Source organism: Acanthopagrus latus, chromosome 6 (genome assembly GCF_904848185.1).
Source record: "Acanthopagrus latus isolate v.2019 chromosome 6, fAcaLat1.1, whole genome shotgun sequence".
Taxonomy (NCBI): Eukaryota; Metazoa; Chordata; class Actinopteri; order Spariformes; family Sparidae; genus Acanthopagrus; species Acanthopagrus latus.
Genome location: NC_051044.1, coordinates 31,311,873 through 31,334,342, shown reverse-complemented (window position 1 = coordinate 31,334,342; position 22,470 = coordinate 31,311,873). Strand labels below are relative to the sequence as shown.

Genomic DNA, 22,470 nt, shown 5'->3' with positions numbered 1-22,470 from the left:
CAAGATATGCATTTTTTAAAATAAATGATACAAATTCACATATGTTGGTGGATTATTCTAATCAGGAAGTGTTAATGTTAGGATGACGTTTCAATTTACAAAAAAAACTTGATTTGAGTGCTGCATTCATTAACAGTGGACTAACTTGGTTGTATATTTCCGTTCTCAAAAGTAATCAGTACCGCTGGTCGGTGCAGGCAGGAATGATGTCAAACATTTAACAGGAATAAATCCAAGCATGTGTGAACAGCTCGTGTGTGTCTCAACCACCTCAGGACAGGGAAGTGGGCGGACGTTTTAGTTTCATATTCACTTCAGCATTGTTTAGGACGCATATTTTCCGGATAAGATGCTTAGTATGAACCAGCTGCTGTTTTATTTATGTTAAAAAAGTTCATTTTGAACGAAACAGAGATTTAAACCCATGGAAACCCAAGAGATGTCTGGAAATATCACGCACCGAGCCTGCGAGAACATCAACTTGAATTTTACGCACACCTTTCTGCCGCCCGTGTTCGTCACTGTATTCGTCGTCGGGACGCTGTCGAACATCTGGGGTCTGAGAAGTGTGTGCACTAGCTGGAACAACATCGGGAACATCAACATATTCATGCTGAACCTCGGGGTGGCCGACCTACTGTACCTCTCCACCCTGCCGTTCCTCGTGGACTATTACGCGCGGAACAGCCGCTGGCAGTTCGGCCAGCCTTTCTGCAAGGTGACCCGCTTCTGCTTCAACCTCAACCTGTACGGCAGCATCGGCTTCCTCACCTGCATCAGCATCTACAGGTACCTGGGCATCGTGCACCCCATGAGAGTGATGGGGAAGATCAGCGGCCGCCACTCACTGGCTGTGAGCGCCTTGGTTTGGCTGCTCGTCATCATTCAGATCCTACCTGATATGTTCTTCGACAAAAATGATCTAAAATCACAAGACTCGTGTTTCGACACCACCTCAAACGACCTCATCAGAGCCTACCTGCCCTACAGCATCGGCTGGACCGTCACAGGGTTTGTCATACCCATGGTTATCATTTTGGTCTGTTACGGCCACATCGTTGTGGTTCTTGCCAAAAACGCCAACGTCAACCCTCTGCTGAAGCAGCGCTGTTTGAAGCTGGTCGTGATTCTGGTGATCCTGTTCTCCATCTGTTTTATCCCCTACCACGTGTTCCGGAACGTCAACCTGAGCACCAGGATTTTGAAACTAAACGGGGTTTGTCACTCCAGCTTCGACGACATCTACATTGCACATCAGGTGGGCAGATTCCTGGCATGTCTCAACAGCGCGTTAAACCCGCTCATTTATATCGTTGGAAATGATGATTTTCTCATGAAGCTCCATCACTTCACTAAGCGAGCCCGGCTGTCTCTGGCCGGCCTGACAGGAGCAGTCAGTTACCGCAATCCGGTGCAAGGAGACGGAGAGTCGCCGTCAGACACACGAGTCAACCTGATGAACGGCTGACACGCACAGCCGGTTCAACAGAGGTCACCTCCGAACAAACCGCAGTACTGGCCGATGACGCGTCGGATATACGAAGCTTGTTGTCAGAAGGTGAACAAGGTGTCAGCGCAGGTTTCTCTCAGCCTGCCGGACATCGTTAGGCAGTAAAACCCGTATAATCTGCAGCTGAAGCTCATCCGCTGTTTCTGCACTGACTGGTTGGATCAAGTCTTCAGTATTGTGTCATGCTGCTGTTCGTATTATTGCACTCTCTTCAAACTGATGTCCCGGGATCACCCCAGCGTCCAAACAACGTGCTTAACCTTGTCAAGGACAATGTGATGTGTACTGCAACAAGTGAAGCACTGCTTTGTATTTTCTGTAGTTTATGTAACTGAGACGTGATCTAAAGGCTTTTGAATAGATGCACTATTGTCATTTAGCTCTTACAGAGGCCTCTCCACTGCATGTATGTTGCAGGTTTATTAAGAGAATGGTTTTGAGTTAATCCAATGTTTGACATTTTTAATCTTCTCAGTTAACAGTTGATGGCATGTCATTTGACTTAATCTAATCTTGTGGAGGTGTTGAATATGGCAGCTCAGTACTTGTGGCAGCAGCTATGTGCTCATACCATCAGTTACCACAAGTGAAAATGTGCAGAAAGCAACAAAAAGCATTTATTCAAAGTCATTTTCCATACGTTTTTAGATTTACTCAAGTCTGAGGACTCTACAAAACATGGGATAAAATCTTCAGTTTGAATCGTTTACAAATGCATCACATCCACATGCACATTAACACAGGCAGAAAACTCTGTAGAGCCACTGCAACCTTTACAGAGATATATGTGTGTGTGTGTGTGTGTGTGTGTGTGTGTGTGTGTGTGTGTGTGTGTGTGTGTGTGTGTGTAGTTGTGTGTGTATGTAGCTGAGTGAATTCCAATGAAAATGCATTCAATTGCACAATCACAATTAACTTAATCTTTAATATCCACTAGCACACAATGCCAAACATAGTTTTTGTTAAACTCTAAAGCCACAAAAAAACATAGTTACATCCCTTTCGCTGACCTTCATCAACTTGTACTTTATTTTTTGATATAATTTTCAAGAAACCACTGATACTTAATATTAATGTTTGTAATGAGTGTTTATTGTTGTCTCTTTATAGCTTTAAACACGTATACTGTATGTATGTCATAGTGATGATGATGATGATGATGCTCAGGTATTTCCTTTTGCATCATCCCTTAAAGGTGTGTTTGAAAAAGTCATATGAAGCCTTTCGTGTCATCAGAGGAAGCTGAATCTGATCAATCTGATCAATTGCTGCTCAGCGGCTAAAATGCATTGTGGGTAATGTAGGTGCCAGGTTTTTAAAACGGTCCACCAGTCTATCATTGAAGTTTTATAACACTGTTGAACAAGTGATCAGAATTAATACAACTGAACAGATATCACCTTTCAATTCCTACATTACCCAAAATGCAATGTAGCCACAGAGTGACATCACTAATATGTACAATATATGTAGTTACCATTTAAATCATCAGACAGGTTTAAGGATTATTGAAAGTTGTGGCTGTAAACAGAGATCTAGTTTTCAAGTTTTAACACCAACATAAGTGATAGACAGGCTCCACCACATTATCTATATAAAGCACGCTGCCTTATTTTAAACATTTTACTGGAAGACAAGCAGTAAACTAGTTTTAGCTGTAAAATCCTTAAATATATTAGAGGTAGTTAAATGCATGTAAACGCTTTCCTCCACTTCACCCATTTGCTGACAAATACACTGATTTTGACTGAAAAGCTTCTGGTGCTGCAGATATTTGACTGGGATGTAAGTTTATGACTTATATTTTATCTTTCTCCTGTTCAATCATGTTGTACCCTCCAGTAGGGACTGAGTGCTGTTTGTTCTGTACATTATGTGAGAGTCCTTCTTCAAGTCCACTGTATTTCTGTAAAGGGATATTCTGGTGTAAGTTTAATCCATGTTTTAACACACCTTCCCCACAACGAGCCTGCAGCTGGAGAGGAGAGATTTGTTTATCATTTCCGACAAAGTCGGCAACGATATCAAATGTTTGATGCCTTGAAATATGTGCTGGGACCCTGTTTCTAATGTTGCTGAAGTTTGATGCAGTTCTGAGCATTATTTGTTATTGCTTTTTGATGGTGATTTATACTTGGATCCATTTGCTGCAGCATATTGTTGTTGTGTGGTCGTTTCTGAGGATGCTAAAACTACGTAAGCTAGCGGTCCGCAAACTTTATCTCTCGAGAAGGGTCGTACTCAGTGTCAAGGTGTGTTAGACTATGGATTAAATTTACACCGGAATATCCAACAGATTTGATGTGTTTAAGTTACTTACCAGCACAGGTGAACAGATGACTTCTGTAACTTAGCAAACATAGAGACAAAAACATTACAAATAAATGCTAGCAGCTGAAAAAGGTCAACTTTGTGATTGTGAGATTGCTTCAGTTGTGTTTGTTCATGTGTGGAAAACAAATGTAAGCCCTTGTCTAATATAGTACACAGTGGTCACAAACAAATGATAAGATGCTGTTGAAGATGGAGAAAAAGAGGGTAATGGTGAACTCCGTTGCTCAGCTATGCAGGAGATATTTATCTGTCCTGTGCTAAATTCACAGACGGCTGAGAGAATGCCAGGAGGCTGAAGACACTGTCTGTCTGTCTGTCTGTCTGTCTGTATGAACTACCTTTGAACCTCTCTGGAGTGTTGTGGTTAGTCCATGTTTAAAAATGGTGTCCCACTAAAAATCCAACTGTTTTTCTTCCTCTGTACTGTACATTGAATTTCCAGTAGGAACACTACAGATTCTAAGCGTTACGCTTTAAATCATCATCTGCATTACAAAGTTCTCCCCAAAGATTTGGACAAGTTTTGAGTTCAGCCACAAGTCATATGCCAAGTTTCAGAAAATGGGTGGGCCACAAACATTCAGACATAGTTCAGTAGTTCAACCACCTCGTGTCTCTGTAACTGTCTTTAGTTACAGCCATAAAAAACAGTCAAAACCTCAAAAAAGTGATCATGAGAACTCCAGATAGAGTGAAAATTTTGCTGATACCTGGAGACCGTTTTGATTTACTGGAAAAATCTGATGTCCAGCATTGTTCTGAATTATTAATGAAGTAAAGCATCCTGTCCTCCAGGCTGAGGACGTGGAGTCGGGCCGGACGATAACGACTTATTAGGTCCTTGACCTGCTGTGCATGAGGCTTGTTAGGAATAATGACTCCGGCTCTGGCTTGAATCTGGCCGGCAAATCTAGGCAAGGACTGTGATATAAACAGGAACATACAACACAATAAGGATACCCATGTACACAAAAGCCACAAGTGGTTTCTGGTTAGCAAGATAATAATTCAGCTACTCCTTGATTCTGTACAAGATATGAACAAGCCTTTTCCCACCAAAGTAAACTATTGTGCATATTTAATGAAAAAAATAGAGGAACAGGAAAAATATCAGTGTCATTCTTCCTACATGGTTGCAAAATAATGTTCCTGTGGTTTTACACTGAAGAGTGACTCACACATTCATTTCAACAGTTCTCACTGTGATTTTAAATCAGAAACACTGAATATTCCAGTCTTGTTCAATAGTCTGACATCAGAGAGCTCATTCCATCCGTGTCCTCTGTGCCTTTGTGGTGTCGGTGCAGGAGAGTAACACAACGTGTGTTCTCTCATGGATAAATATTTACATCTCAATTGAGTCCCTCTCCCACTCATTTTCTGATCTTATAAACACAGTCTGGAAAAAACACACAGCGGCTTGACGAATGTGCACAAGCACTTCTGTCCCATCAAAGGCACTTTCAGTTAACTGGAAGCTGCGGCAGTGCAATCCAATATCCAGAAAAAAATGATGGCAATGTATGCTTGTGCAAACCACAGATATGTTGGGGCGGCTAGCTTGACCAGACTGTCGCCCCAGATATAGACTTCTCCTTCTCAATTCCTCCTTTACAGCCGCAATTATTGCTACAGATGCTCGAGGAGCCGCCAAACAAGAAACGTGAATTTGGGTCATAATAAGAGGTTTTTGCTGTCGACCTCTAATCCACATGGTCATTGTCTTAGTCTGTCCATACACCCTATTTATTTACAAATTACCGGAACATGTGAAGTCATGTGAAACTGTCTTTCATCAGATATAAAAGACAATAAATACAACTGTGAAAAAAGACAGTTGGTTTTGCAAAGATAAACTGAGTTTGATTTAAAAGAAAAAAAGAAAAAAAAACATCCTACCTAGATGTCAATAATGAAATTTAAGTCAGCAAAAACATAATCGATAAATTGATTAGTTTCCTGAGCCAGTCTGCTTGAAGAGGACTGTGTTGGGCATGACTTTATAGAATCGAATTAACAGTGCTGTCATCCAGACAACTTCAGCAGACAACTCAGTCATCAGATTTTTAACTGGATTTTTTTTTTAACAGATTTTTAACCAACTCCACCCCCACTTCAAACCAATCACAAAAATACTTTAAAACTTTAAGTCTCTTATGTTTGTATTCAAACTTTTGTTATAATTATAAGAAATGATTAGAACAACACTGCCCTATACCATGGTCTGGAGGAATACTCGATTCTGATTGGCTGCAGGGTGTCCATTAACTCCTGATATATCAAATCTATGGTCCGTCCTATTTACTGGAGGAGTGAACAACGTTTCCGTTGCATAAGAACCTAACGGGAGGGTAATGACCTAGGTCTAGGTATGACCTTTTGATTATCACATGATGTTCATAGGTATATGTAGTTTGTTCACTGTCATGGAGCTCTAGATGTTGCACTCTTCCTGAGCATGTTAAAGAATCAACAGTGGATAAAACAGTCACGTTTCAGCATTAAGCAATATCACCAGAGGGTTAGCTTAAACGTCATTTGAGCACGACAGTGATGCGGTCAGGACCAAGGTGCTTGCGCCGAGATCAGCAAGCAGCACTGAACTCACTGAGCACTCTCAGGTAAATATTACGATTATACAACTAGCAACACAAATAAAATATATGATCAAAATATATCCATGTTGATGAACAATTTGCCCTCGAATTGTGAGTGTGCATCGCGTTTCCATGGAAACACATGGGGTCTGACTAATAACTGAAACAAAATCAGTCACGTCAGTAGACTCTTGTGTATGGAATGTAGTTTACCACTACAGCAAATAATCCAGCCCTTGGTAACGACCGAGTAACAGAAAGGATTTTCTTGTCCCAGCTGAGTGAACTCTGAGCTGATGTTAATGTTTTATCACGGTCTCGGAATTTCCCAAAATAAATCAATACGGCACAGATAAACAGAAAATTGCCCAAGTTAAAACAAGGAAGTTAATTTTTTGTCTTTTATATTTTTAAAAAAACGTTTTCACCGCGGTCAGAATAGTGTTTCTCACATCAAAGGGAATACTGTAAATTACCAAATAATAGCCAGGACGTTTATTTGTTTCAATCACTTAACAGACCAGGGCCCGTATTCACAAAGACTTTCATCTTACTGTTAGCAGTACTCCTAAATCAGACTATAAGTTTTTATGTATGTATGTATGTATGTATATTCACAAAGCCACCGAGACCTACTGTTAGTTATGAAAACACTGAACTCCTAAACTAGAAGTAACTCTCTGTTGCTATGGATGATGTCATTTTATAAGGACGCACTTAGAAGCGGAGACAGCGGTGACAAAGCCTATGAAAAGATATTGAATAAAGAAATGTATTTATGAGAAGAATTAAGTGCACCATCTTTTTCCATCTTTCAACAGGTTCGCCAGTTATTATATTAAAATTTTAAAATATTAAAATATCCATATCTAACCACTGTGCTGCTCCAGCAAGGGCTCCGGTGCGATCGACCCGGGGGATCATGTCAGTAAATTCAAGTTAAAACACAGACTTCGCTTATCCCGAGCGAATGTGCTGCATGAAACACAGATGTGGTGAGGTAATTTCTAAATCACTTGAGGTCCCCAGGTAATACTGGTCCCGTCCAGTAGTTATGCCAATAACGTGTCATCACTTCACGAGCTGTTCAATCGGGTCTTACATTTAGATCAAAGTTGATCTGAGCCGAGGTGACAAAAACCTGCCTATTGCAGAGTCGACTGACTGCGGTGTAAATGCAGAGTTTACACATTTCCATTGCACACAAAAGCCTGAGTGGAAGAAGGGTACTAGTGTTGAAGGAGTGTGACCGCATATAAAGACAAAGAAGCAGACAGTAGGTAAGACTGGAAAAATGCATAAAACACATACAAAACTAAATTGTCCAGACACATCCACTCCAAATATAGACAAAACATCCAGATCTCTTTTAGACGTTCCACACCACATAACAAAAGCCCGACAAGGAAAGACAGCAAGACGCACCGACCGCACCGGAAAGATCTGTTATACTGAAAGCGTTTTTTCACAGGAGACTTTCCTTATCCCTTCATGCTTACTCTTCTTCTCCCCAACCTAATGAATCATCTAATTCTGGACAGTTTATCTAATGATTAATCTAATGTTATAAGGAATGCAGATAAAGGCGGAGCAGCGGTTGTTCAGAGTTAGGAAGCTTACAGATCTGAAATCTTGTGCCACTGTGGCTGGTTGCCATGTAAGGTGCCTACCAGCACATCAGGATCAGTTTTGGGGTTTAGTATCTTGCCCAAGGATGCTTTAACATGCAGACTAGGAAAATCGAATCAGCGACCTTCCAATAACTGGCTCCAACGCTGGCTCTTCTCCTGAGCTGCAGTAATGACTTTAACATACCCCTAAGCTGTCATATTCAATTTGTTCAAATTACTATTTAGGGCCCGAGCAGAGAAACCTGCGAGGTCCCTATTGTTTTTCGAATGACGACTTCTTTGTCCCAATTGATCGTATTTTTCACTGCCTGAACATCCCCCAAAACTCACCAAACCTGGAATATACGTCACACCTACCGAAAAAAGTTAGAATCTTTTGTCATTGCAATTTTCCACTCAGTATCTTATGATAACAGTATACTAAATGAGAATATGACTTTAAAGGGGCTTTTATGACTTATGACTTATAGTGATGAATCTACAGAAGATGACCAGCTCTCCTCAGCCTGATGGAGCTTTGTGGTGAGATTCAGCTCCTTGTTTCACTGTCCAGCCCACAACTTCACTGTTTGGTTAACTTTCACCGCCACATCAGGCAACTGTTTTCAGAAACCCAGCACCAAGCAGAGAGACACAGCAACAGACTTCCAGGTGGACAAGGCAGCTGTTGAGCAGATATTTTGTTTGTTATGTTTGTTATAATCTATGGTCATTGTGAATGAATGAATTTTGTAACACATGAATTTTGATATTTCAAAGAGTACTCAACTTATTAAATGACAGCTTCCTGTAGATTATGCTCAAAACAGGAAGTGTTTCAGATCTCCACATTGGTGTGTCTAAATGACATCAAATGGGACAAAAAAATTATCATTCGAAAAACTTGCAGGTTTCCCTGCTCGGGCCCTAACAACATTTCTGTGGATTAAACAAGCCACATTCCAAACGAGACCTGACCCCACCACCCCTCCCATCTACCACAGTCCATCTCCTTCAAGTTATGGTGAACTTGTTAACAAACAAACAAAATATCAACAACTGCCATGTTACCAGAAGAAGAGGGCTTTCAGAGGTTGCAACAGGGAGGATCTGAGGGACATTCAGAGGAAGCTGAATGCAAAGAGGCTAAGGATGGCTACAGAAGGAAGCCGGAGAGGAAACTCTGCATCTCTGTGCATCTTTCACAGATATCAGCAAGTCCAAGACCGATGTAGCAGTGCAGCCCAATTTGAACATATTCTCAACCACTTTGATTGAGGACAGGAGATGGAGCTTTAGGCCAGGCTGGTATGAGGGGTCAGGGGTCCATGCCCACCTTTTGCAGCATTGTCCTACTGTATTTAATTTCTGATTTTTGATGGCCCTACCTCTGTGTTTGAATCGATGCACTCTTTATGTACACAATACATTTTTGTATGATTTTAACTTAAAGCAAAATCAAAGTATTTAATGTGTAAATATCATTTGTTTCCATTTTTTAATGTGCCCCTCTGATTAAACACTGGGTCCACCTTGGCTCCCCCAGTAAAATTTGTCTAGAAGTGCCACTGTTCCATCCCTCACACCAAACTACAAACCCACAGAAAACTCTGGAAAACTCTCAGCTGAAATCTGCAAACTGACTTCTCTGGACACCTTCAAAAACCCATCTTTTTAATAAGGCCAATCATCTCTAGATCAGTGTTGGATGTCTCAAGTAATTTGAACCTGTGAAATATCTCCAGCATCCTGATGGACAGTAAAACACTACACTGTGGTTTGAATATGTTGCCAGTGTTGGGGATGAGATGGTTCTGCAGGTCCAGTGGGCCGAGTCTCTGAATCATTTTCCTGTCAGTTGTCATTGGGTTTGCTGGATTTAGGGGTGGGAAGTTTTTATCAATATCAGTGCCATTGTTGATTCTGCCCATCAATACCAATTCCTTATCAATTCTCATATCAATTGAGTGTGAACATGAACACCCCATTCAGGAAACCCATTCCACAGTTTGCAGCCAGCTAGCAGACTAGCATTGAGCAGCACTGTGGCTAGCCAACATGTCCACTGTTTGGAAATATTTTACACTGAAAACACTGCAAAGCAAGACAGCAAAATGTAATGTTTGCAAAGCCGTTATTCAGAGAGGCAGAGGCTCCCTCACGATGTACAACACCACTAACGCAATTAAACATTTTAAAAAGCACCTTGTGAAGCACCTATTTCACAAGGAGCCATTAGGAATCACTTCTGGAGTCATTCCAAAAGCAAACTCCCAGCAGACAACATGAAAGCTAAAGGGATTACCAAGAAGTTGCTCAACTTCATCGTACTCGATAACCAACTGTCATCAGTGGTGGAAAACGCAGGATTTCACAGCCTGATTAAACACTTGCAGCTGCGGTATGGCTTACCATCCAGGAGATACTTATCAGAGACTGCACTACCTGAACTATACAACCGAATGTCAACCAAGTTAGCTTTTTCTGACTTCCTTTTCTGACCTTATACTTACGTCAAGTTGCCTTTTGGGATATACATGCATACATATGTACATATCACACTTGTAAATGTGAGTACAGTAAAAGAATGTTTTCAATGTCCCAGTGTAATACATCATTGTACAAGTAGTACTTGTAATATTTCAGTACTTCTTGGGACTAAACTGGCCAACTTTATGAAAGTTTCCTTAAATATAACAATTTAAAGTCTGATTAGTATATAGATTATGTACAGTGTAAGAATAAGTGTGTGTGTGTGTGTGTGTGTGTGTGTGTGTGTGTGTGTGTGTGTGTGTGTGTGTGTGTGTGTGTGTGTGTGTGTGTGTGTGTGTGTTGTAAAGTTAGTTGTTAGCCAAAAAGAGTCATGAATAATGCACTGAATCATTTGAAACAGCTTTGCTGGTCAACTTGACTCAATTAGCTAGCTTACTTACTTGAACCTAACAAGCCACAAACATTTCATACATCCCAGTCACTCATCAGGGCAGAGGAAAAAGATCTGGGCCTGTACTCACAAAGAATGTTAAGGCTAAAAGTAGCTCCTAACAGGCGAACTCCTAAAAATAATGGCATGTCAGTCATAACTTTAGGACTCCTAATTTTTTATTCACAAAACATTTTAGGCCTAAAAGTAGCACCTAAGTCTGGGAGACCTTAGAAGTAGTCCAGAGGACGCCTGACTCGCTAAGACCTAGTCACAGCCGAATGTTGGGGAATTATTAAAATGATGTCGGATGGACCGCGAAGGGACTGAAGTTGTGGTTGAGTTGGTGAGGGATGCAATAACACCCCCAACCAACCGAAACAATCCAATAACGCCAGAGTTAAAATGTTTGGCAACACTCCGGTATTTGGCTAAGGGGGAAATGCAGCACTTCACACAGGACTAGTTTTACCTGGGGACCTCAAGTGATTTAGAAATGATCCCACCATGTCTGTGTTTCGTGCAGCACATTTGCACAAGATAAGCGAAGTCTGACTGGAAGTTACTGACATGATCCTCCGGGTCGATCGCACTGGAGCCCTTGCTGGAGCAGCACAACAGTTAGATATGGATATTTTTAATATAATAACTATTGAGCCTGTTGAAAGATGGAAAAATGTTCCTTACTGCATGCTGCCATGCATGTAATCCATCTAATTATCTTTTGCTCTTCTGTTCTGATGAGCCTCCTGAATTTCCACCCAAAATGCTGTCAGAACTTTCATTTATAATTCCCAACGCAGCCTCCATAATTCTTGACCGGGAAAAAGGCAGAAAAAGGCGTGGAAAACAGAAAAAAAACTTAAGAAAAACAGAAACAACCCCAAATCACAGAGATGCTGATTTGCACAGGACTAATATCATCACATGACCTCGGTGTTTGGTGAAATATGGTAATTTGTGGTGGAATTTTTACTTTACAAATGACAGACATGGCAGATTAACACGGGATTATGATTCCAGACTTCCTCTGCAATTATTACAAATTACTGGAGGTCCCCAGGTTATACTAGTCCAGTGTGAATAGGGCTTTTGTCAATCGGAAAAAAGTTGCATTCCATCAATACACAAACTGTCTTTGACACATGTTACAATATACTGGACATTGTTGTGAAATGGCCTGGAACAACACACAATTCCCGAATTTTAATTGAGAGTGGTTTTACGCAGATTTTCGAGCAAATGCCGCTTTTATAGGCAATTCACTCCTACATAAAAACTTTGAGTCCGATTTAGAAGTACTAGATAAGATCAGATAAAAGTCTTTGTGAATACGGGCCCAGATTGTCAGTAGAAAAGGATTAATAAAATAGTATTTTGTGGTATTTAGCTTGTAAAACTACAATTCAGTCTACCTGTTTTCCTTTGTTTTACTCAGGCCTCATGCTGTAAGGTGACTGGCAACATCTGCTGAGGGTTAAATTGTTCATTTCTATGGTCATAGATTTGCAGCAGCAGCCTGTATCACCTCCAGGTTCTCTCGTAAAGATTTACAGATAGTGGATTAGTAATTGTAGTGGCAAAAAAAACCCCATATATATTTCTACATAAGTTTGTCCTGTAATTCCTGTCCTTTTCTATCCTTTCTCCACTGGGGTGAGCAGTGTGTTTGACGTGCAGTCACAAAAGATCCAGTGCTCAGTTTTGTGTCAAGATAAACAGAACTCTATTGTCCAAATATGAAGACAAAAAGGTAAAGCAAAATACGATGTTTCATTGATAATGCTGTGGTCAATGACAGTATCACTGCCTCCATGGCTGCCAATCCCCCGTCTCCTGTCAGCTTTCTTAACTTAAAGGTTTGGCCCCGCCCTCACCACCTGAGGAGCGAGGATCGCTTACCTATACTATACAAATAAAATTCAGTGTTTTTAGTTAATATTTCATCACAAATAATCAATATATCCTGTAAACAGGAATAGGCCAAGTAACCTTAACTGGAGGGCGGCTGTAGCTCAGTGGGTAGAGCAGGTCGACTAGTGATCGGAAGGTCACTGGTTCAAATCCCAGGGCTGAGCTGCATGTCGAAGTGTCCTTGAGCGAGACACTGAACCCCACATTGCTCATCAGTGAGGGCCCTGCGATGAGCTGGCGACTTATCCAGGGAGTACCCTGCCCTCGCCCTGAGACAAGGCTGGGATTGGCTCCAGCAGCAACACCCCGCAACCCCATGGAAAGGGATAAGCGGTTCGGACCATGACATGACCTTAACTGGAGCTCTTACAGTAATCCACACATCGAAACTATATGGCTTCAACCCTGCTATACTGGCACTATAAAATTGATTACTCAAATACACATTCAAATCTAATTTAAATTCAAATACACATGAAAGTTAGCAGTATTCCCTGATTCTTCTACAGGTTTGTTAACATCAGTTTTGAAGTTTTAAACAGAAGTAAACACTTAGATGCAGGCCTACTTGAAAGTCATATTTAAAAAAAGAATTTGAAAAAAAACATATATAATTGTGGTGTTAAAGTTTCAGGGTTAGGGCAATACTTTTGGAGAAGAAATTCAAACCCAGAATTGTAACATTTACAATATTAATGAGGTTATAACACAAACTCAGAAATGTAATTTTTTTCCATAAGTGGATGAACAAACTGTCAAATAATGGAAAATTATGTCCAGGTACGCTGTTTGAAGCTAGAAAGGTGGCAGGGTCTGCCACATATAAACAAAGTAGAGCCGTATAAATGATGTTGTCCTTTTTAAGGTCAGTTTGTTTATTTAGTCATGACAACAAAGAGAGTTTGTTTATTTAGTTTGTTTCAGCAGAAAAAATCCATCAATAAAGATCTTTCCCTTCTGGTTAACATTTCTTCTCTTCCTTGGTTTTAAGATATATTGATGTTGGATGAGCTGCAGCTCATTAACTCATTAGTAAATGAGAAACCAATAGTAACAAAACAAAATGTTGTGTAACAGTCATGCAAGAGACCAGAAAAGGAAGCAGACCACATTGTTTAATGGACATCTAACAGATGCCTCCTAATGGAGGAAATTACAGGCCAATCAGCCAGCATCCAATTAGAGTTAGAGGAGCCTAACAGTGATTTGGTCTGTGGGTCTGGACCTATTTATAGGATTCAGTACATCCGACTGGGTATAAGCTGAAATAGTGAGCCGTGTATTTTTCAACTGAGGTCATGTTGTGGCTGTTGACTGCAAAGAGCTGATTGTTTTGCTTTGCATATGATGATTTCATATGACATATGTGTGTTGTGCTTGTGAAAATGCAACAGAAGATGTGAGGAGAGAAAGACTTAGAACAATCTGAATTTTGTTTTTCTCATTAGTCTTTCAGGGCTTCCATATAATTCTCACTCAACATGTAGGCCTTGTTGTTGACTTACAAACTCAGCAACAGAATAGCTATTGAGCATTGTGTGATTGATTGAACAAAGTTAGTGTCCTTCCCATGTCTGCTGCTGCTGTCTCAGCCACAACTACTCTGTAGCAGTTGTATTGAATAATAAAACCATATATGTCACACATTATTCATAATCGTGACTGTCTCTTTTTTCTTTGAGTTTTCAAATTTTGCTCCACATGATGCAGTGTGAACACTTGTTTGCCTTTTTTGCTGTGCTGATGGTGACAATAATTATTGATTCTGATATGGACAAAGTCATAAAGACAATAAAACAGCATTAACAAACCTTTTCATAGTTTCTATATCAAATCCATGTATGATCTGGAAGAACACGTTTTCCGATATGCAGACTAACATCTATATTATATAAATCTATATTTACTAGTGCATTGTCCGTAGGAAGCATGTATTCCTATAGAAAAGTGGGAGCTTAACTAGCATTTTCATGGATGGCCAAATGAGGTTGTGTTTGAAGGTGGGACATCAGGGATATAATTGGCCATTTTTGACTATTTTTGATTTTACCATTATATTTCACCTTATAAACTATGTACCTTGCCTTGTTTGGTGTCATTATTTTCAGCACAACCTCACATGTGTGACTGTAGAGTTTTTGTTTTGTTTTTCATTTTGACATACTATATTAACACAATGGACCTAAAATCATAAAAAGCATAAAATCCGAGTAGGGAAAAGTTAGATTTTTTTTTTTTTACTGTGAAAACCACAAATATTTTTAATGAACCATTTTTCTTACCTATAATGCAAATACAAATTGTTTGCTAAATTTGTGCATGAGTTTTTGAAATTTACAAAGTTATATGTAACTGTTTACATTAAAATGCAGGCAATACCGGCTCAGGGCTCCTCAGCTCATTCCTGCCTGTTCCACATTCAGCAGTCTCCTCCTTGTTTTGACTCACAACACAAAAAAAAACGACTACACTACACACTAAACACACTACACTAAACACTATATAACATACTAACTATACACTCCAAACACACTATATATCAAAAATCTCTCAACTCTCAAAACTCACTATCTCTTTCTCTGTCTCTGTCACCGTCACTGTTGCTGTCAGTCTTCTGCTTCCATCCCTCCCACAAGTTCCCCCTGTTCCTCAGCAACCAAATCACGTGGTTTGCCATATAATTATGTGATTGGTTGGTGTACCTTTTTCCCACCAATAGAAACGTGTTTTCTTGTTTGCAAACACTTCCTGTGTCCAGTGGGTGGCGCTATGGATATGACACAGTATTGATGCACAGATATATTCAGGGCGACTCCCTCTACATTCCTGAGAGATTTGGTGTGGCTGTGAAATTGTATGTCGAAGTTAGAGGGACTTGATGCTTTACGGCAAAGGATTTAAATGGGCAGCACCACCACAGGCAGCAGGTATGATGTAGTATCAAGATTTTCATAACTTTTCATCATCAAGGTCAGACGATGATCCTCACTGACTGTGAAGTTTGTGGTGTTGAATCAGTTAGAGGAGGGCGTTACAATAAGAGGTATGCAAATATTTCGAAATGGTGGCCAAAAATCAAAATGGCTGACTTAGTATTCGGGGCAACACCGTCTGCATGCATGTGCATTTTGGTGTAGATGGGAAAGTGTATGTTGAACTTATAAAGCCTTGATGATTCACGGCGAAGGAAAAAATGGTTTCCACCATCACGCCCACCAGGTATGATGCAGCAAAAAGATTTCCATTACTTTTCATTTTCAAGGCGTGAAGATGATACTGAGTTAATGTGAAGACTGTGGTGTTTAAGCTCTAGGACAAGATAGTTTTAAGTATGCATGAATTTGGGAAAAATGCCGCCACACATCAAAATGGCCAACTTCCTGTTGGAGTGACAGTATGGGTCCAAACGGCTTTTTTGTGCATCTGCTCATGATGAATGTTCACACCGCATTTCATCCACGCATGTGCATGTAGCAGGCAGGGCGTTACAATAGGTGGCGCTACAGAGCCCGCAGGTCACGACCACGACCAATGGCAATGCAGGATCGCAATTTTTGCCAGTTGTGACAGATATTCCAAATTTGGTGAGTTTTGGAAATGTTCAGGCTTCCAAAACTGCAGTCAAACTTGGAGAAGAAGAATAATAGGAACATTTTTTTCAATTACACTAGGGACCTATGACCTGCTGGCAGTGGTGTAGTGGGGATTTTATCACTGGGGGAACACTCCAAAAAAAGAAATAAATTTATACAAAAAAAAACATGTAATTTTAATTAGGTCACCTGGATAGACCCAAGTTGGGAGTGCTTGAGCCATATATCATTGCAATTTGACGGCTCTCCTCTCTCTCTCTCTCTCTTTCTCTCTCTCTCTCTCACACACACACACACACACACACGCACACACACACACACACACACATACAAAAACACACCCAAACACACAGAGCTTCTCAACACACAGATTCAAGATGATGCACATTTTGGCCCCACGACAAAAAGTGACAAATTATAGTCTTAATAATTGCATGAATGCTTGAAGTATAGTCGTATGGCATTGCAAATAGCAGACGCATGGATTAAAGCAAAAAAAAAAATCTTTTGACTGAAATGTTTTTTCAACCTGTAGCCACATCATATTCCCAATTTGTGTTTTGTGAAACATGTTACAGGGCACGTTACTTGATACATGCTAAAAAAATAAGATAAGATTTACAGCCTCACATGCTGTTAACAATACCACTGGCTGTAGAGTGTGACAATCTGTTAATAAAATCAGCCAACACTTGTTCTCCTCCTGATCTACAGTGATCTCATAAGTCGCTTCTGTGAAGTTTGAATGACGGCAATCTGTCGACAATGCTGCAACAGGTGACTCACCAAACCGGGGTGAAGTTAGTTTCAGGTTGGATATTGGGTTCACTCAGGTCCAGCCGTGGCTTTACTGAGGTTCACCCAGTGTTAGCAGCAGGAGGACAGTTAGCTCACCTCACAGAGCCTCGCGCTGAGTCACTGGAGACTGATTTAGGGACCATCAATAATTCAATTAGCATAAATATATTAATACAAATTAACTGCAGTTTTTTCAATAGCTTCCATGTCATATGACCCAGTGACTCCAAACCAGGAGCAGGTTGTGTTAGTGAACTGGACAAATGAGACACAGCCTTTTTATTTATAAATTGTATTTTAGTGCTTCCTCTATTTTATATGAATGTATAATATGCAGGAATTATGATTTTTTTCTTAATAGTTTCCGTGTCATGTGGCCCACTGACTTCTGAAACAGATTCTGTTTCCATACAAAAAAATAATAAAGAAAATAATGGTAAAAAAAAAGTTCTCTAATGCTCAAGAGGTTAACATATTGTCAAGCAGCAATGTCAACTTCTACACTATTTTGTCTCATGACTTAGATTCTGAACTTCTGAAAATGATTTTTTTTTTTTTTTTTTTTTTTTTCAAAAGTCTCACCAGTAGTCATCATTCAAAGGGTTATTTTTCTTATGTTCCTCCAGGGGGGCATGCCCCCAGACCCCCCTTGTGTTGCTAGGTTACAGACTCTACAGAAAAATCTTGGGGAAACACTGTGTTCTAAGAATTTTGGATGTGAGGGGTGAACTATTTCTTTCTTAGCTGCAGCCAACAACGGGACAAAATAAATGCAAAGAGAGATATAGGGGAGCCGTATATTTACCTGCTTTTTTGTCCTTTGCCAATCACACCTATGAGTTGTAGAGGAGGAGGAAGGAGTAGTACTTTACATAGTTCCCTACTAAAAAACAATCAGTGGGCAATTAACAATTATCTCTATGCTGTTCAGTGTTTCCTACAGGAAATCTGTTAGTTAAGGTCGTGATTGTGAACACTTCAGTGGTCGCTCAAACCCTACCTGCCAGTCAAAAATCTGATTTTATACCCTATATGTATTCCCTATAAAATACCTGTATAGCAGCAATTTGTCTTCATGTGCAATTTTGACAGGCACTTATCCTTTAGAAAAACTAATTTTAAGCTCCGTGATGTGAAGCAACATTATATAGAAATCTTCATTTGTGTGAGTTCCCCCCCAAACAAATTTCCTTTCTCATCTCTTGTATGCATTATATGCCTGGGTTAAACACTCACTTCACTTCATCCTGGTCTTCAAAAGGAGATGACAATACTGAGCAAATTCTTTTTTCTCATAAAAAGACTGTTGTTTGATACTGACACTTTTGCTTTCAGTTAATTTATTTAACAGTCCTGTGACTCCAATTCTGGCCATGCTGCTGTGTCATTTACCTGAAAATGTCTTGCTAATGCTCTTACAGTGGGATAATTCCTGGATATCCTGCTGGGATATCTGTCCGCACATGTTACATATGACTCAGCTCTTACTTGGCACAGCAGTGATGTAGTTAGCCAATCACCTACATCACACACTTTCTCGGTTTGCTTCATGCAGGTCAGAACGAGCTGGGCTGTGAGAGAAAGGGCAGGAGGCTGGAGGAGGGACACGTATTTCAGGCTTCCTGCTCCCAGCTCTGCCACTGCCTGGGGGGAGGGGTGATCTGTGTACTCCTGTGCAGTGATGATATGCAGAGGCACACTGATAAGTGCCCCAACCCTCAGCTGGTGCAACTACCGGGGCCTTGCTGCAAAGATTGGGTGTGTCATGGCATGGACAACAGCATTTCCTCAAACCCATCCTCAGGTAATGGACATCTCAAAACATGATCCTGTGAATGTCAGAATAATAACTGCAACAAAAGATCAGGCTGTCAGGACCACTGACAAATAGTGGACATGAGCCACCATGACCTCAGGCATAGCTTTCTGAAGAGCCACAATGGAGGTCAAAGTGGTTGGTACCAGCAGTTGATATTTTGGCAGTTCTGACACCGCCTAACTCCTGGCTAATCAAGTGAAGCTTGGGTGGAGCTGAAGCAAGCCTAATTAGTTAAATATGCCAACTTCAGCTGGAAGCTAACAAGCTAGCTATGACTTATAAGCTATCTGTGTTCACAGAAATGTTGACAAATTTGACGTCACAGTCTTGCGCTAGCTTGACCCCAGGTTTATTTGCTCCAAACAGATAAAACAACTGTTCACTGCCAGCTGGTCTGCTCCTTTTATCCTTTTACCCAAAAAACAGATTGTGTATATATATTTATATTGTATAGTTATAATTTCTACTTTTTAAAATAGTTTATATTGTTAATTTGTTATATTTTCACTTAATAGTTATTTGATGCATGCACCAACATCACCACAACAAATTCCTCATATGTGTAAAATCGTACTTGGCAATAAAGCTTTTTCTGATTCTGATTCTGATTCTGAACTTACTGTTTACAAGCCTTATGATAGCAAGCAACAATTCACACCAAAACTTGATATTATTATAATAATTAGTCAATGAATACAACCGTATAACCTTTTGGCGGCACCTTGCCTTCAGGAATTGGTCTTGAGAACTCTCTGTTTACCTGAAGTTATTGATGTTCCACAGTACATAGTCCATAGTACATAGTTCACCTTATGACAAGACACTGTCCCATCAAAATTATGCTGATATCTTAAGTTTTAGTACCTCTCCTCAAGGTTGATGAAGGTGCCCAGCCTTTAGAAAACCTTCTGGATCACCACAGTACAAAAGAAACGATGTCCCAGTACCCTCAGCGATTGTAGACCCTAAAGAACATACAAGTTGGCATCCTGTTTCCTGTCATATCTGTACCTGTACTATCAATAAAAGCCAAAAAAAAGTGGATGGTTCTTCAGCACCTGAGGACACTGCTCAATGCTTTCCAGGATCTGCTGCAGTTTGCATACCAGCAGCATGTCGGTGTGGAAGATGCCATCATAATCCTGACCTAGGCCTTGTTAACCCTGGAGAGTCAGTAGCCCCATTCACACTGCTGTTTGAGTGCAGGGATCCTGTGCCAATTCTCTGCCTCCTCCTCTGTGTGAAAGTCTCAGGCCACAAGTGGTGAAATTTTGCTCTGGCGCTGATACGCCTCTGGAGGTAGTATCAGAGGCGCAGTATTGGCGAACCAAACCAGTGTGAATGGAAGCCGTAACTGTCTTTGGCAACTTATGAGTAAAAAAATACTACAGTTATATGTGGAGAAGTGTCTGTCCTCCCGCCTGTCCTACCGACTCTTCATCACAGATCTGCCCAAAAAACAGAGTCTGTCACTGGCAAAAAACTTTTACTCACCAAGTGTTTGCGGTGAAAATAAATCAATGTGGTCATACCTCCAGACTGAGACTTAAATTTAGGAGTAACATCCACTAGGGACAGGGGGGACATGTCCCCCCACTTTCCAAAATCCTGTTCCGTGCACCTGGAACGCTTGGAGTTGGAGGTTTTCTGGAACACAGCATTAGAGTGGTAATGTCGTTGTAAAGTTTTGTGATGAAAAAGTGAAGCGTCATCAACAACAGCAAAATTTGATGTTTTTCTTTAAAAGGAAGAAAGGAGACGTGAGTTGGTTGATGAAAATGCTACAGTCACTGAGCCAGAATAATGTCCTGTCTAGTTAACTGTTACCTTGATGTGAGCTAGCTATTAGCCTGCCTAACTTGTCACTCTCACTTTGAAAACATTGGTAGAATTTTGGAATCTACCTACCACTGTGGCCAGTGGTTCAAAAAGTTAATTTCCCACCCTTGTCTCATATCAGCATTGATTAAGTAAAGTTTCATGTTGCTGCTTTCATATCAGCAACCAGATGAGATGCCTGACAGAGACAGGGAGGATGAGGCAGGGAGAAGCACTGAGTTGCAGATGGATTATAGGCTCTGCATAAAGGATTAGCTTTGACAAACGTTTTCTAATCAGTAACACTGAACAAACCCTCTAATCTCTGTTTTCATATAGGATGCAGGTGAGGAGAGACCTGAGGGAGCAGGCACAGGCAGAGAGGTGCAGGCAGACACAGGAAGAGCTAATAGAATTAATTATTAGGGCCCGAGCAGGTCTCGACCTGCGAAGTCCTTATTGTTTCTCTCATGATTATCAGGGCCCATGCAAGGAACCTGCAAGGACCCTATTGTTTTTCAAATGATTACTTTTGGGGCCCGAGCAGGTCAGAGACCTGTGAGGTCTCTTCTGTAATTGAAAAAAATTCTTTCTTATTAGGGCCCGAGCAGGCAGGGGTGTAGTGGTCGGGGGACGCAGGGGAATGGTGTTCCCCCAGTCTTTTTGGCGAGATTTTTTATTATTTTTGGTGAGTTTTTTAAATTTGTCTAATAAATATATTTTTAAAAAACATCGCCTCTGTTATTATTTCACCATTGTATAGCTTCTAATAAAGTAATAATACATATTGCAATTCACAAATAATGTTTGCGGCCACGTCAGTGCGTGGGCACGCTGATAGCAATTAGCGTTTAGAAATGTTTCTATGACAGCGATAGGACAACAATGGTGAGTGACAGTTTTTTTTTTTTTTATATATTTCAGGATTTGAAGCCTGCGTAGGGGCAGTGCCTATATGAGAAAGGAGAGAAGCAGCACCATCTGCATGGATTAAAGTTCACAGCACTGAAAATCCTGCAGCAGAAAATTTGAAACATAATCAGTAGATCTGCTGTAGCTGTAAACTGTGTCTGTTACTGTTTGCCATTTATGTAGAAAGTTATATAGCAAAGTCGGCACATAGATGTCTAAATAGACAGAGCAGTCTTTGGATTTAAAGGTGGTTCTTCATTCTCAGCGACTGGTGTTGTAAAATGTCATTTTGGGGTTTTGAAAAGATTTATGTGTCAGAAAAATTGATCCTACTAAGTAGGAGATTAGCATTATTAAAAGAACTACATGTATTTCAAGTTCTAATCCAAACAATTTTGTTTCAGCTTGTGTGCACTCTGTCTGCACTGACATGCTGTCCTGGGCCCCCAGGGAAACTGGTGCTGTAGTCACACTGCAGCCCTTGCTGGGTGTCACAGGGCAGCTGGGGGGTGCAGGCCTCGCCCTCCTGCCTAGCACACACCTGGCAGCAGCCACAGTCTAACATTAGAGGAACAGGGCAGCGTGGCATGGTGGGTGGGCACTGACATGGCCCAGTGCACAGCTGGCACATCACCTACAGTG

General features: G+C 40.7%; 2 protein-coding genes across 2 annotated transcripts; both read left to right on the top strand.

Moving 5' to 3' along the window:
- The first annotated feature begins 321 nt into the window (after positions 1-321).
- Positions 322-3,646, top strand: LOC119020443 (P2Y purinoceptor 1-like). The gene has a single exon (XM_037099735.1). The coding sequence runs from the start codon at positions 425-427 to the stop codon at positions 1,466-1,468; it is 1,044 nt and encodes a 347-aa protein (XP_036955630.1). The 5' UTR covers positions 322-424; the 3' UTR covers positions 1,469-3,646.
- A 12,088-nt stretch (positions 3,647-15,734) lies between these two features.
- LOC119021845 (CCN family member 5-like) lies at positions 15,735-21,508 on the top strand. Its single transcript, XM_037102377.1, has 3 exons — positions 15,735-15,815; positions 18,835-19,083; positions 21,256-21,508. The coding sequence occupies exons 1-3, from the start codon at positions 15,767-15,769 to the stop codon at positions 21,264-21,266; spliced, it is 309 nt and encodes a 102-aa protein (XP_036958272.1). The 5' UTR covers positions 15,735-15,766; the 3' UTR covers positions 21,267-21,508.
- Positions 21,509-22,470: the final 962 nt, after the last annotated feature.

Excerpts from the sequence above, each read along its gene's own strand:
- LOC119020443 (XM_037099735.1), top strand. The coding sequence starts at position 425 with ATGGAAACCCAAGAGATGTCTGGAAATATCACGCACCGAGCCTGCGAG.
- LOC119021845 (XM_037102377.1), top strand. The coding sequence starts at position 15,767 with ATGCTTTACGGCAAAGGATTTAAATGGGCAGCACCACCACAGGCAGCA. Across the intron at positions 15,816-18,834 it reads AGCACCACCACAGGCAGCAG|GTCAGAACGAGCTGGGCTGT; the intron begins GTATGATGTAGT and ends TGCTTCATGCAG.